Consider the following 16,809-nt stretch of genomic DNA (forward strand, 5'->3'; position numbering starts at 1 on the left):
GGAGAGGGAGAGTTGGTATCTGGAAACGTGGGTTTCTCGGGGTAGTGGGACATGCTTATGGCTTTACCCCAGCCCTTCAGAGGGTGTCACCTGCTTCATCTTCCATAAACGTCAGCGGGGGCTTGCCTAATACCTGAGATGCCAGCTTAGAGGCACCCACCTCCTTCTATAAACCACAAGAGGAAACATGGTGGGGAAGTGCACCCGCTGTGAAAGGGACCATGCTTGCCTCCCCCCTGCCCCCGGGAGCGGGCACTGAAATCAGGGCCAGAGCTGGCAACCTGGTGGACCTGCGTAGTCAGCACTCGGGACCGTGGGTTATTCCCCCCCGTTTCCAAGTCATATCTTGTCACTAATGATACTGTGTCCCATTATAATGACGTTTGTTGGTGCACTGATTTTGATTCTATATTTTTGTATTTTTCAAAAGGAAATCATACCCATTTTAGAAATAAGAATATTTATATGTTCTTCTCCAGGCTTTAATCTTTCCCAGTACTTGCTTGTTGACCGTAGTCTTTGGGTGAAGTTTAGTGAATGAAATGTAAAGACGTATTTTCAAATCCTTGTGCAGACACTCCACCATCCTAGAGGTGTGAGCCTGTTTATTTGCACACGTGCAAACTATCATCTTCTGATCCCTGGCTACCGGAGGGGGGGGCACCGTTTCCACTAGGGTGTCAGAGACGGACAGGTGGAAACAGGAAACTCAGTGGTGTTGGGAAGTACCAGTGAATCCTGACAGCACTTCTGTGTTTTGACTGCATCGTTAGAACAAGGTGAATTGGGAGTTTCCCTGTACATTTAACTTGAGTTGGGGATTTTTCAAATCCTTTTAATCTATCCCTGGCCGTTGCTCATTCAAATGATCACTGATTGGAATGTTGTGATTTTTAAGAATCAGATGTTTTTCTTCCCAGTAAAGTTTGTACTTGTTCAGTGACCATGAAGGCAGAAGAGAAATCATTGTGTTGGTTTGGAATTTGACAAGTCCTGGGTGCTCCTCACAGCTTCTGTAAGCTTTGTTTTAACTTACAGCAGGACTCCGGTGTGTAACTACAAACCTTCTGACAGTTTTTGGTCCAAGTGGCCACCGTCTTTTAGGGGATAGACTGGCTGTCTAGTAACTTAGTTATTTAATTTGACGGAGATTTTTTTTCTAATCCTTGTTAGTGAATTTATAGTTACAGTTCTTATAGGGTGAGAGGATTATAGAGTCATATGAATCTATATTCTGTGGGAAGTTGGAATATTCTGTTAGGTCGTGCTAGAGGAGATTTGTGGTTTATCTGTAGAGTCTGGAATTTGGTTTTAAGAGAACTTTCCATATAAGTGATGGGAGTCCCACACATGTCACATAGTTGGGGTGTGTGTGTGTGTGTGTGTGTATGTATGTATGTGAGAACTTCACTTCTCCAGCTCTAAGCCCTGTGTTCAGTGTGAGCTTCCCACGGGCCACGATTCCCCAGTTAGACGCCGCCCTGCCCTTGCTCCAGCATTGAAGGGTTCCAGCTCACGTGGCCTGATGTGCTTATCGGGTTTCTCCCACAGGTATTTTTCCTTTCAGAATCCACTGGCACAGGACCGAACCGCTTTGGTTCTTAATCGCCCATTGCTGTTTCCACATGCTTTTTCCAGGGTGATTTCAGCATGAAGCACTCAGCTGTTGAGAAGCTCTGTCCTTTCCTTGGATCTTTCCCCAAAAGTGTTTAGGTGAGTTCAGTTAATGATAAAGAGACTGCGTCCCAAAGCCTTTTAATTCAGCGCGCCAAGACGTTATCAAACATCCTTATACGTTTTGTGTCGGAAATACCTAAGGATCTTCATTTTAATTTGGATTTTTCATGTTACCAGTTAGTATTTATTACTCACATTTACCTGGTGTTCGTCAGGGTTCTCCAGAGAAGCAGAACCAATAGGATCTCAGTCTTGATCTCAAGGAAGTTTATTGTAAGGAGTTGATTGGCGCGTGCGGTTTTGGAGGCTGAGAAGCCCCAGCATCTGTCGTCTGCAGGCGGGAGACCGCAGAGAGACGAGGGCTCAGCTCCGGTGTGAGGGTGGGTGGAGACCTGGGTCTCAGCTCAGCCGGGCAGAGAGATCTCCCTCTCCCTCTCCCACCTCTTGTTGGGTTCAGGTCCTCCTCGGATGAGACAAGGCCGCCCACACCGGAGAGGGCCACCTGCTTTACTCAGTGCACCAGTTTGAATGTTAATCGCATCCAGAAACGTCCTTACAGACACACCCAGAGCCACGTTTCACCAAATACCTGGGCACCTCGAGTCCCAGTCCAGTTGATGCGTAAAATTGACCCTGACACGTGGGCAGTATAATCAAAGCATTTCAGGAACTAGATGAGCTGTTGTGAAAACATTTTGTAGAACTACTGTTTCCCAAGCCTGTTTAAATGAACTGCCGCCCGGAGGGCTAAGGCCATGGACCTGCCTCCGTGAAGGCTCTCCCAGAAGGACCTGCAACGTTAGACCTGTGCCTTGCCGGCCAGCGCTTCCTGCACTCATTCAGTTGATCGCTGTATTTTATGATGTGTTCTTGGTTCCTGGTTCCTTTAGTGAGACAGTGAGTTCATCAGGGATGGAGGCACTGTGTGTATTTCTCCGCATGAGTGTCGCCTGCGTGAGGAAAACACGGTCGTGTCACTGCCACCCCTTCTTCTCCCTACTCTGTGTGGTCCTGGTGTAGCCCACACCCATGGAGATGACCTTCACAGCCATGAGCACGGAGGCCTAAGTCTCCACCTTATGGTGGATCCCCGACACAATTTACGTTCAAGTTTAAAGCAGTTACCTTGTATAATTATGTCTGATTTCCAGTTTGTTTGTTTTGGGCCGCAGCTTGCGAGATCTCAGTTCCCCAGCCAGGGACTGAACCCAGGCCACAGCAGTCAAAGCCTGGAATCCTAACCACTAGGCCACCGGGGAACTGCCTCCCTTTTTCTGTTTTTGAATGAAAGATAGGTGCCTTTTGTTAAGAGAGTTCCCCTCACTCTTATTTGGTCTTAAGATTTCAACCTGTTAGGGAAATGTCTCAAAACTTGGTGCTCTGTGATGAGCTCGATTGGTAGGATGGGGGTGGGAGGCTGGTGGGGAAGGAGGTCCGAGATGGGAGGGGACGTATGTACACGTAGAGCTGATTCACTTCGTTGTACAGCAGAAACTAACACACCATTGTAAAGCAGCTGTACTCCAATTAAAAAAAAAATTTGAAAGAAGAAACTTGAAAACATGCATTTTTCTGGTTTCAACAGAAGGTGGTTTTTAGATTTGATGGTAGATACTGTTTATTATTTCATAACCTAGTGAATATAGGAAGGAATTGAGTGCAGTATTGGTTTTCTGTAGGATTATTCATGCCTCTGATTTTTCCCTGCCTTAGCCTGTGTAATCAATGATAACGATAACGATATCATTATCACGTCAGACCCATATACAGTGTTTAGTACGTTCCACCACTCTTTTCAGCACTTTACCTATATTCTTTGTATTTGCGTGATGGCTCTGCCATCTTCTAGTTGAAATAGTTGATGCATTTATGCTTTTTTTTTCAGTGACATTGCGCTTTAAGAGGTAAGTAACTGATCAGTTGCCTATAACTAAAACTTTAATTTCTCCCAGAGGCCACTTTTTAGATTGACTTGTTTAGAATGGTCTGGGCTTTCCTGAGGTTCCTTATCTGGCCGTGTTTGGATTATGAGTTGGTTTGAGACGAGAAGCAACCACAGGCAGTGGTTTGGTACAGGGCCTGGTGACCTTGACAGTGGTGGGTGACCTTGGCGGGTTCCAGTAGGCTGACTTTCAGGTCTGTACTAGACCCCAGAGGAGAGTTTTATCTAGTATCCTGATCTCCTTAGATAAAACTGGCTGAGGCCAAGGTACATAGAGCTAAAATCTTCTCACCTGCCACGTTTCACCATTAGGACATGGACGCCATGCTTCCCTGAGCTGTTTTCAGAAAGCAGTGTTCAGATTTGGGTCAGCTGATGCAGGGACTAGTGGTGTCCCTAGTCACTGGCGCCACTTCCATTTCAGCACATACATGCTTGAGGGCCTGCCGTTTGCCAGGGACCGTGCTGCTACCGGGTCGGGTGGACGTCGCACCTCACTCGTCTTGAAGCTCTGGGTGGCTCCGGGCCTATGGGCCACCTCCCTTAGAACTTCATCCTCATCTCAGCCATCTCTTAGAACTTCATTTCTTCAGTTCTGACCCCAAGTTCCTGCCTGTCATGGAGCATTGACGTGACCTCAGGGTGCTTCCAAACGCGTCCATCCTCTGAAATGTCCTGTTGCTCCTGTTGAAATTGTCAGCGTTCCTTGTGAGTGGGGTCACGTGGTCCACAGTGTTGCCCACTTGACGTGGGGACTGCAGCATCAGTGAAGCAAAGATTCGTCTTTTTATTCTAGGAGAAAAATAAAGCTTCGTCCCTTTTTCTTTTTACCGTTACTTTGTGGCCCCTCTATCCCCACTTTGAACAAAAAGTAATACCGAGAGAATATTAGGTCAGAAAGTATTTTTTTCTTGCATCTTGAGAAGTAGCAGCAAAGCCCCTGTAGGAAACTTCCTTCTGCCGATAAGAGCGTGAATTCCTCAAACCTGGAATAGCAAACCTAGTAGCAAGCAAGACAACTTTTGTCTGTGCTCGTAGATGTTACATGCTTTGTGGTCTAATGAAGCGACAGTGTAGGAGCCGCGGAAAGCTTGCCTTTGGGAAGGGGTGACTTCTCCACCCGTCCCTGCATCTGAACTGACGCTGCCACCCTGTGAGTGGGAGAAGCCTCCAGGCTGATGGCAGAAGGCAGGTCGATGTTCTTCAGCCTGTGCTTTGCCAGCTGATGCCTAGCGGCTCACCGTCACCCCATCCTGAAAGGAGGACCCTCGTCCCCTTTGACATCCTCTCTGGGTTTTCCCCTCCATCTGATTCTGAAATGTCTCTCCTGCCCGGCCCAGCTCTGTGTTCCTGGTGTACCTTCCGCGACCCTCGGTCAACTGAGACCAACCCCCAGGCCTCCGTCCTCTCTTCTTTTCTGGCTGATACCCCCGCCTCGGCCTTCTTCCCTTTCCTGCCTCTAACTTTCTCCGGAATTAGCCACATCACTGGTCTGTCACGTTGCTCAGCTGCTCCAGGCCCCGCCCAGGTGCCCAGGACAAAGTCTTGTTAACCCACCATCCAGGCTTCCCTGACTTGGCACCAGGGCCCCTCCAGCCCCTTCCCTGGGCACCTCCCGTCCACTGCACCTGGTGTTTCCTCTCTCTCTGCTCCATGAAGTGTTGGTCATCCTAAAAGGCTCTGTCATGCCTCCTCTCTGATTCTTTTCCGTGACTTCATGTGGTCTGAATAAAAAGAATAGAGGAGACAGTCACACCTTTTGTGATGCTCAAGTAATGTGAATGCAAAGGCGTGAAAGTACATCTCTGCCTTGTCATTTGATAGAGGGACGGGAATCATATCCAAGCCAGTAGCCTCTTGTGAGAATCTGCTTCAGTCTTAGTCTACTTTGCTACCCTGAGAGTGGTTTGCATCTCACGATTGAGGTGAAGGGCCTCTCAGGTGCGGAGGGAGTTTGCAGATGGGATCAAGGTGGCACTATTGATAATATCCTGAGAGATCGTGGAGAAGACAGGGCGTGCCAGAATTAAAATAAATGCCCTGAATTTTCAGAAAACGCCAAGAGATCCTAGCCCTGCACTGTCCAGTGTGCTGGCCGCTGGTTATGTGACTGGCCTGAATTGCTATATCCTCTAAGCGTGAAGTACCAGATATTGAAGATTTGCTTGAAAAGAGAACGTAAAATAGCTCATGAATAATTTTTTACGTTGCATGTTGACATGATACTATTTTGGACGGATTGGGTAAAATATATTATCAAGTTTATGAGTAAAATATATCGTCAAGATAATTTCACCTGTTTTTTTAAAATTTTTACTACAGCTACAAGAAAACTTACAAGAACGTACACGGTTCACGTTTGTGGCTTGCATTCCGTTTCCCTGGGAGGGTGCTGTTTTAGACTCTACGATTCATTGCTTTTCCTTCACGTCCTTGGCAACATCCTACGGCACGGTGTGGAACAGATGGCTGAGCACTCGTAGGAAAGGAAGTCGTCAGAGCTGAAAGCAGGATAGCTTCCCGAAGAACAGATCATGCCAAGCCAGCCTCGTTTGTTTTTCGTAAGGTTACGAGGCCAGAAGATCAGAACGGTTCTGCAGGTTCCTATTAGAAACGCCTCCTCCGATGAGCTCGAGGACAATTTAGGGAACGTAGAGTTGTGGTTGACGGCATGGCTGTGTCTGTGGCTGATTGAACTCAGTTCCCAGAATGTCGTATATTGATGGTGGTGTCGGGAACAGGCTGGGGGATGCTCTCAGGCTTCCCAAAGAGCTTGTTTCATAAACGAAGGTCATTTATGAAGATGTCAAGTTTGACCAGGTTTTGGTAGTCTGGAGAAGGTTACCCATGCCAGCTGCGGTCTGGAACTCATTCACTGAGCACGTGTGTTGAGGGCATGTGTGCCCAGGCACCTCGTTGGTTGGGTGCTGGGAGTGAGGACTAATGATGTATTGTCCCCGACCTCTAGAGTGACCTTCAAACTGTTGTTTCTGAAAGAACATTCTGGCTTTGCCGACTAGGTACCTGTTTGGCTGCATCCGTACAGAAGTGGATGGTTCTGCATCTGGTCAGGGTTTTTGAACTTTAGTTGAAAGTTCTGGACCTTCTGAGCTCTTAACAATCTGAAGCTTGTGGGAAGTTCTTTCTCATGTTTATGCAGCCCATCCTCTGCTCTGCTTCCCTCAAAGTTCATCTTCCATGTGTGTAGGAAGTAGCTGTAGGCAGAGTTTAGGTGACAAGGAGTTATCTTAGACCCTCCTAGAATCGCCTTCCTGACCGAGAAGCCCTCTGGTCCGTCCTGCTCTCCACTGTGGTTGGAGGATATTCCAGAAGCGGCCACGTGACACCTTTGCCTGTATTTTGGTGGAGATGTTGTCAGTATGTCCTGCACTGTTATCGCTCAGTGAGCTCAACAATTTACACACTTACAAATTTGTCAGAAACATGCAAGGCAAATCATTTGATGATAAACGGTAAACTTGAGGCAAAATTGGAGCTCGACTATAACAACTTAGTAGGAAATTATGGCTGGTTTCTTCTCTATCTTGTCCTGTTTCTATGCTTTAATTTTCTCTAAGTCCTGAAATTTTAATTTTCTGTTTGTCTCTGATTTTATTTTCTTTTTTCTTGAAGGTATCTCGCATCTTTTTGTGAAAGAAAGCAAGGCTTAAAGTAAAGCTAGATGCTTTCTTAATGGTTATTTAAAGTCTTTACGTTGGGAAGGTAGGAGTTTTATATTTGACTGTATCAGAGCTTTCATATTACCTATTTAGATCAGCAGTGGGCAGCTTTCCAATTTTTTATTTATGTAGTTTTTTGTAGATGAGAAAAATATTTAGAGGTTACATTTTTTTTTCCATTCAGAATTACAAGACTTATTGATACATTTGTGTGGAGGAAGGGTGGGGCAGGATTCTTACAACTTAATTATCTCTTGGGTAGAAAATCTCCAAGGGAACTTTGGTTCTGTTTCTGGGCCATGAACGGGGCCCTCTCTGGGCGTGTTTGGGTGGTCGCAGTACCTGGCAGGCAGGCTTCTGGGCTCCTGTGCTTGTGCGGGGATGCTCGGGGTCCCCTGGGGTTAGCCCACACCTTTCTCAGAAAAGCCTGCAGGGCTGGTGTTTCTACTGTCCCACCGAACTTGGTGCCGAGAGCTAAGGTGGAATCTGCAAGGTGCTGGCGAGGGGCAGAGCTGGTCTAGTGCCTGCATTCAGGGAGCCAGGGCTGTGGCCTTAGCCGTGAGCGGAAAGAGAGGCCCTCACCGCCCTCCTGGCCTGGCCTTCCCTTTCCTGGGGTCGTGCATCTCCCCACCCCCGACCTGGGCTGGCAGAGGGTGGAGTAAACATCCCCACCTTTGTCTTCCCCAGCTGGAGCTTCCTTCCCCGGGGCTGCTCCCAGAGGCCCTGAGGTCCACTCTACCCTGGGCTGTCCCTTCTGCCCACCCGCCCTCCCCAGGCCTAGAGGGGCTGTTGATGGATGGCAGGGCTGGGGTCCGGAAGGGGCTGGACAGTCAGCTCTCTGTCTCCCACGCCGAGGCCCAGATGATTTCCATCCTGACACGTGTCAGCTTCACCCATAACCTGCTGTTGCTGTTGCCATTTCTAGCACCATCTTTTTTTTGCTTCTCATTTTGGGTTTATTCCATCTCGTTTAGAGGCTCTGAGTCGGCTCTACAGTAGATTTAACGGAGTCTATTCAGGGTGCTGTCTCAGGGGCACATTGCTGGAAAACAAGGTCACGTCTCCCTTTAACACCAAGACAAACTGATAAATGCTTGTAAGAGGAGCGAAGTAGCGGCCTTCAGCTCTGGAGTGTTTGTTCCTGTGCTGGGAAGGAGGTCAGGACCTGTGTCTCCCGGGGATGGGGGTTTTCTGTGCACTGAGATCCGGGCCTCTTGTGTGCAGTGTTATGCTTGTGCCCTCTGTTCTCTCTGGCTTAGCAAAGGGCCAAGCAAAATGGGAACTCTTAGGGTGAACTTGGTGTCACAGTTCTTCCTCGAAAGGCCCTTCAAGATTACCTGCTCCAGTGGTCCCCACCGTGGACCCCTTAAGGACACCTGGGATTCTGTAGCATCCGAGTGGGAACTGGGGGAGCACCCAGGTTGCCTCTGGGGGGGCCAGTGATGCACAGGTGGCTTTAGGAGCCCTTGATCTGGGCCATTGATTCCCAGACTCTAGCTCATCAGAGTTAACCTGGAGGGTTAAACACGAATTGCTGGTCTGTTCCCGGAGTTTCTGATTCACTGGGTCCTGGAGGGCCTGAGAATGTGCATTTTTAATGGATTCCCTGATGATGTTGAACCTGATCTGGGGGAAGTCCTCATTCTTAAAGATGCCTGGTGCTTGCTTTGAGAGCCTCCAGGCACCAGAAAACTTGGCAGGATCCTGGGCTGGAGGGAGGGTGATTGAGGGTGGATGTCTTATAGGCAAAATGTTGGGAAGACAGAAAGGGTTATAAACGCTCACCCTGAGGAGATGAGCTGTGTGTCACAGGTTTTAACTCTCTCACCAAGAATCTGAAACAGAGTGGATAATTTTTAATGTAACACTTCTGCTTAATAAGCCAGGGATGTGTATGTTCTTCTGTAGCCACTTTGCCTTTGTCTTTAGTCCGTGTGCATTTTCATAGTTAAAGTATCAGTTCCTATATGGTTTGCTTTGGCGGGGGGGTACCATTTATTAAGCCTTTTAAGACATCTGGAAGCAAAGCTATGAGCTTCATATTCTATTTTAAAAGAAAATAATTTTAATGGAAATCTGCTCTTGGAGCATATTCAACTTCTATAAAATATTTTAAAATGAAGTGAGTATAAGATATCTTTGTTAATTAATGTCAAGACTTTGGACTGTGAAAATGTACTTTATTTCCCTAGATTGAAAAAAATGTTTTTATGAAATAATATCCTTGTCTTGGGGATTTTAGTTTTTTCAGCTGAGTTAGTTCTGTCCCTGCTCTCAGACAGCTTGCTTCTTTTTTTAATTGTTTTAGAGTACATAAAATTTACATTCTTGGAACACTTTTTCTTACTTCAACAAAAATTAATGTAGATACTATTAAATTGATTATATTTAAATGAATATAGTGAAGATCATTTCTAAATTTAGTCTGAGGCCCTTAAGTAAAATTGCCCTCAGTGAGCTGAAACTTTTTTTTTTTTTTTTAGTTACAGGGATTTAAAATGACATCTAGTGAAATGTATATTCTATAATTAAAATAAGTCCCATTTGGAAACAAATTTGACTCACAGATAGAATGTTGAACTATTTCTTATTATATCATTCAATGCATTCTATTTTTATGGTTTAATTATATAGTTGACCCATTTAATCTGAGTACCTCACAAAACAGAAACTAGGGTATCTTTTAAACTATTTTAGAATCTGAGCAATTGGCTGTCTCTTTGGTGAGTGTGGCCAGAGGGAACCAGAACATGTATTCTCTGTGTCCCTTTGATGATCTTTTTATCTATGAAATAGATACTTTTAGATAAATGATTACACTGGGCAAAAAGAACGCTAGGAGTTGAAGTAAAATCTGTATTATCTACTGTTGCATAACGAGTGACCCCAAAACATAGCATCCCCAAATGATAAAGGTTTCCCATCGTCACATTTCTGTGGCATTCGGGTGTCTAGGGGGTTGCTGGGTCCACAGTCACCTGGAGGTGGGACAGGGCCCAGAGGAGCTGCATCCGAGGTGGCCCAGCTGGTTGGCAGGTGGGTTGATGCTGCTCTAGGTGGGTCGGGAGAGCTGGGTTCACCCTCACCTGGGACCTTTCCCGGCACTCTCTGAACTGTTTTGGTTAGAGGTCCACTTCTTGGCCAGGGAAGCGCCAGACGGGTGATCCTTCGCAGTGTCCCAGACTGGCTCACTGCCCATCTCCACGTGTTTGTCCTGAGGTGCCACCTTGTGCCAGGAAGTGCCAGGCACCACGTTCCGTGCCCCCGGTGAGACGATGGCCTGAGCAGATGTGCAGGTGTGGGAGGGATCCAGCCCAGGGAGGCTTTCCTGAAGAGGGTCCCATCTGGGCCCAGTCAGATCTTCCTACCTCTTAGGGAAAGGTGAAGAGATGGGCTGGCAGAAGGCCGTTGGTCGGGGAGAGATTCAGAGGGAAATTCTAGCCAGGTAGGTAGGACCAAGTCAAAGGATTAAGGCGTGAAATGGCAGAGCAAGCCTGAGGTGCTTCCGGTAGTCTAGATTTGCTGTGTGAGGTGAAATGCTTGAGCTGCAGAAGGAGTCGGGGAATGGAGGAACCTAGCACGGCAGGTGCAGGGCGTGCACCTCATCCTGTAATTCCGTGCTTCCGAGCCACACGGTGTGGATGCGTGGTCGCACTGTTCATCGTGTGCATTGTCTCGTCATTCCTTTGACTAAGGACTGAGCACCTACAAGGTTTAAGGCTTTGCACCGTGCCCCTTACATCCGCGAGGTGGACGTGTCTCCGTCTTGCAGAGGAGAGACTGGTTGAGGGAGGTGAATAGACTTGCGCCAGTTCGCGTGGCTGGTGAGCACCGGCTGAGGGCTCCTATGCCTCCACGTGAAAACGTAGAGTTAAATGCAAACTGATTTTTCATAAGAATCACGCGAGGCACATGTGTAAAACAAAGAGTTCCAGCTCCACCTTACAGTTACTTATCTGTAGGGGAAAGGCCGTGGGGGGTACTGAGAATTGGTGGAGTTGAGAGCCTAGCTTTGCTTTAGGCTGGGACTTTGTCTCAGTGTGGGTGGGAGAATTGGGGGAGAGGAGAAGTTATATATGGGTTGAGAGGCATGAAGACCAAAGGATTTATTGGGAAAATTCGGAGTGACGTTACAGGAGTGTTTTCTTCTAAAAGATTTCTAAAGTTTCTAAAAAATAAATTGTGAAAGGAGATACCCATAAGCTTCAGTATCGTGGAAGGCAACACACCATTTGATTTTTGATAATTGATTTGATTTGGTATTTGTCGTTTGGTTTGATTTGATATTTCATTTGAGTGAATAGCTGAAAGGTGCTAATGAGGTATTTGATACGTATACTGGAACCAAAAGCTGAGAAATACCTGAACACAAGAGCCCAGACCAGTATTAATGTCCCGGGTTTCCTTAGAACTACAGAAAACCGTAAAGAGTAAATTCCTAAGAATTATTTTAAAAAGGTACTTTGGTGTTAAGGATTGCTCTGTATTTCAAGTTTATTTAGAAAAGAACACTAGTTAATTATTATGTTTCTAAATGCTCAAACCAATATATTCATATTTTTTATCCTTATCAGTTTTTTTTGTCTACTTCTATCAGTCATTGTATGAGAGCTGAAAATCTCCAGCTATCCAACTATGATCGTGGATTTGTCTATTTCTCTCCTTCGTTCTGTAAATTTTTGCTTTATTTAGTTTGAGGTTCTATATTAGGTGCATATACATTTAGAAATCTTAATGTCTTTGCGTTGAATTGACTCATCATTATGTAATGTGCCCTCCTTATCTCTGGGGAGGCTTCTTGTCTTGGAGTCTCCTTTTTCTGATCTTAACGTAGCCATACCAGTTTTTATGATTCGTGGTGCATGATATCTATATCTATCTGTGTATCTCTAGATATATAGACACAGATACCTATGGATATACACATAGTCATGCACCATGATATATGTCATGATATAGTATATATCATATTACTATATTTTATAAATATATATATATATGTTGCATTCTTTTATTTTTGACTTACCTGGTTTTTACACTTAAAGGATGTTTCTTATAAATTGCATATAGTTAGATATTGCTTTTTTATCCAGTCTTGACAAACTCTCCCTTTTAATTGAGGATTTTCTCCATTTACATTTAATATAATTATTGACATGGCTGATTTTAAGTCTGCTCTCTTATTATTTGTATTCTGTTTGTCTGATGTATTTTTTTCTTCTTTCCTGCCTCATTTTGAATTAATCAAGTATTTTTTAGTATTTTATTTTACCTCCTTGGCTTTTTAGCCAAGGTCTGGTTTTATATTTTACAGGCTGCTCAAGGGGTATATATACATACATATAAAATCATTGTCTACACTGAATTAATATTATTACTTAACATTTAATCTAAGAATATTGCTACTATATATTTCCATTTACTTTCTTCTCCTACTTTGTGCTGTTGTTATATATTTTACTTCTACATATGCTATAAACTCCACAATATATTATTATGCTTTACTTTACAGCCAATTACCTTTTTTAAAAAAGTTTTAAAAAAGATACCTTTTTACATTTATCCCCACATTTATCATTTCTGTGTTCTTCATTCCTTCCTGTATATGTGAGTTTTTCCATTTGGTACTATTTCCCTTCAACCTGAAGAACTTTTTCAATCATTTATTGTAATGTGGGTCTGCTAGTAACAAAGTTCAGCTTTGTTTACTTTCATTTAACAGGAAACTTTCATTTAACAGGAAATGTTAAATTTCAGCTTTCATTTAACAGGAAACTTCTTTAATTTGCCTTCATTTTGGGGGGGTAATTCTGCCATGTATGGGATTCTAGGATGGTAGCTTTTTTTTTCCTCTTAGCATTTTAACTATGCTGTTCCATTCTGCTTCCCTTGTCCCTGATGAGAAGTTGGCCATCATTATCTTTGTTCCTGGTGTGTCTTCACCCCACCCCCGCCGCTTTTTAAAAGTTTTTTCTTTCTGTGTTTTATTTTCAGCAGTTAGGCTATGATGTGCCTAGGTCTGGTTTTCCTTGTATTTACCTGGGATTCATTGAGCTTCTTGGGTTGATGGGATGATTTTATCAAATTTGGTACATTTTATTCACATTTCTTCAAATACTTTTAATCCTACTGTTCTCTTTCTTCTTCTCTAATTACCATATTTTTTATCACAATAAATGATACTAATTCCCAAGTCACTGATACTTAGTTCATTTTCTCCTTTTCTTTTTCTCTGTTTAATTTGGAAAATGTAAGGTTATTGAGTTGTTCTTTTGCAATGTCCAATTAGCAAGTCTATCCAGTACATTTTTAATTTCAAATATTGTATTTTTAGTCCTAGATTTTTATTTAGTTCTATGTTAGAGATTCTTTTGTATCCTAAAATAATCAGTCTCTTTTCCCATTATATACTTAGTTTCCTATAAATTCTTTAACGTATTTATTATAGTTCTTTTAAAGTACTATTTTATTTAAATAGTACTATTTAAAGTACTATTTAATTTCATTAATGGGGTCATCTGAGATTCTGTTCTTATTAACTGTGTTAATTCTTAATTATCGATCACAGTTTCTTATTTACTTATATGTTTAAAAATTGTATGCCCGGGGTTGTGAATAAAGTAATAGATTGAAGTATAATATTTTGTTTCACTTGTCGGAGAGTGCAAGTGTGGAGTGAGAAGTGGACATTCAGATCCCTCAGAATCGAGCTGAAGTCAGAGTTACACTTCTAACTAGTTTGAGTTCACCTAATCTGCCTTTTTCATCTTTGTCAGTATTTCAGCTTGGAGAGGGTAGGACTACAGTTTTAGCTATTTTTGATTTGCCTGTGGTTTCAGAGATGGAAGCATCATAAGAATGTATAGGCTGTGTGATTTCTCTCTGTTTTCTAAACTTTATACCGTTAACTTTCTCAGATAATTTTGGGGGTTGGGGCAGACTTACTAGGAAAGATGATTTGCTTTTCACTCGTTGTTCTTGCAGATTCCAGTCTCTCCTTGCAGTTCCCACTGTTGTGTCAGGCTTGTCTGTCCCTCCCGTACCTGCCGAGTCTCTCTGAGGGCTCCTCCTCCCCTGATCCAGGCTGGCAGGGCACAGCCCTCAGATATGGAACCTCCATGGGCTTTCAGCTCACCAGCGAAGGCCTGTTTTTCTTGTTGAAATTAGGATCATTAAGTCTCCTTTATATTTATTCCTCTTTCCTAGACTCATAGAAAAGTATGTTTTCATTTTGTCCAGGTGAAATTTCTTGTTACCATGAGATCAAAGGCCTTTCATGTGTCCTGTATCTTAACTGGAAATGGAAGTCATACATGCATTTTTTAATATCTTTATTAGAGTATAATTGCTTTACAGTGGTGTGTTAGTTTCTGCTTTATGACAAAGTGAATCAGCTATACATATACATATATCCCCATAGATCCTCCCTCTTGCGTCTCCCTCCCACCCTCCCTATCCCACCCCTCTAGGTGGTCACAAAGCACCGAGCTGACCTCCCTGTGCTATGCGGCTGCTTCCCACTAGCTATCTATTTTACGTTTGGTAATGTCCGTGCTACTCTCTCACTTCGTCCCAGCTTACCCATCCCCCTCCCCGTGTCCTCAAGTCCATTCTCTATGCCTGTTTCTTTATTCCTGTCCTGCCTCTAGGTTCTTCAGAACCTTTTTTTTCTTTTTTTCAGGTTCCATATATATGTGTTAGCATATGGTGTTTGTTTTTCTCTTTCTGACTTACTTCACTCTGTATGATAGACTCTAGGTCCATCCACGTCACTACAAACAACTCAATTTTGTTTCCTTTTATGGCTGTAAATGCCTGAAAGTATGAAGTCCATCAGTGAGTTCCCTTGCCCTGTGGCCTTGGGTTGACCCATGGAAAGCAGTGGCAGAAGATCTGTACCCAATTGAATGTATTGAGTGACATTCTTCTAATTTTTCCTTTTCTGGAGACTAAAATTTGTGATATCTGTGTTATTCTAATGGGCCACCACTGGTTACAGATAACTGCCAACAGAACAGGATATCTGAAAGGGAATAAAAAATAAAATCAAGCATTGTTCTCTAGGACTTGCCCTGAGACAAACTCCTTTTCAGTTATGAAATTGCCTAATCAAATGTAGGTCAGAGAACAGGAAGAGTTAAAGATGTGGGCATAAAGTGCATTCATAGCTGTCGTGGTCTCTTTGGGGGGCTCCCCAGACTGGGTGGCTTGCCCAGCAGACATTTACTTCTCACAGTTCTGGCAACCGGGAAGTCCAAGATCAAGGTGCAAGCAGATTCCGTGTATCATGAAGGCTGGCTTCCTCGTTCATAGACAACGATCTTGTTTCTGAGTCCTTTCTTGGCAGAAGGGGCAAGGAAGCTCTCTGGGGTCTCTTTTATAAGGGCACTAATCCCATTCCTGAGGGCTCCATCCTTACGACCTAATCACCTGCCAATGCCATCACATTGGGGTTTAGGATTTTAACATTTTAATTTGGGGGGAACACATTCAGTCCATTGCAATAGCGGTCCTACTACTAATGGTTTAAAGGTGATGGATTATTTACCATGTTTCAGGTTCCAAGTCAGTGGTGTTAAACGTATTGTCATTTAATTCAGAACAAGTATACCTTTAACCACCAAGATATAAATACTACCTGGTTTAACCACTTTATTTGATGATTAATCAATTTATTTTTTATGTTTTAGATTGTCCTATCAGTCCCTTTTGATCAACCCATAATATTTTAATCTAACACCTACTTTATTATGGACATTGATTTGAGAGTAGAACATGATGGACATAAAAGAATTCAAAGACTGTTTGTGAAACATACAATTTAGTTAGAAAAGTAAGGCTTACATAAAAGAGCCAAACAGCCAATAAAGGCTACAAACAATCATATACTAAATGCCCTATTTTATGGAGCAAGCCGTATTTCTTACCATGCCATTTAGTATTGCCATTAAGATAGCAGAACTGCCTTAAATGTAACGGAGCCATTAGTTTGATGTTTACTCATAGCGTCCCACTTTCCCTGCCAGTCCTTCCTATTGACGTTCATTTCTCAAAGCCCTAAAGGTAGCCTATAGCAGACACTGAAGACGAAAAGTTCGGTCCTCGGTGAAACTTCACCCTGACTTATTTTACAGACGTGCCAGTAGCCTGGCTCACACCTCCCCTTGCTCACATGCTGGGGGGCAGCGCTGAAGGTTTGAGGGTTGCACCAGGGAGAAGGGGGCTGACAGCAGCCTTCTGCAGGGCTGGCCACACTCGTCGTTCTGGAGGGGGCCTTTGCGGTCAGGCTCTTCTTGTCATAACCACAGTGGTGTATATTTAGCCCGTCCATTCTTAGGGCTTCACAGGTGAAGAGCACCTGACTCTGCATTTCTATCCTGAAGCTGTTTTCCTGTGACATGAAAAGTAAAGAGGTGCCCATTAGACACCCGCTCCCCCATGGATGAACCCGGAGTATATGGTGCTGACCGGAGTGAGCCGGTCACAGGAAGACCACTACTGTACCATCCT

General features: G+C 44.0%; 1 protein-coding gene across 1 annotated transcript in view; it reads left to right on the plus strand.

Moving 5' to 3' along the window:
- LOC116742713 (translation initiation factor IF-2-like) overlaps positions 1-6,102 on the plus strand; it is a 32,007-nt gene extending 25,905 nt beyond the window's left edge. The window contains exon 3 of the mRNA XM_032610551.1: positions 5,942-6,102. Within this exon, the coding sequence (XP_032466442.1) occupies positions 5,942-6,102 (161 nt within the window). The remainder of the gene's footprint in view (positions 1-5,941) is intronic.
- The last annotated feature ends 10,707 nt before the right edge of the window (positions 6,103-16,809 follow it).

This window comes from Phocoena sinus, chromosome 17 (genome assembly GCF_008692025.1).
Source record: "Phocoena sinus isolate mPhoSin1 chromosome 17, mPhoSin1.pri, whole genome shotgun sequence".
NCBI classification, from domain to species: Eukaryota; Metazoa; Chordata; class Mammalia; order Artiodactyla; family Phocoenidae; genus Phocoena; species Phocoena sinus.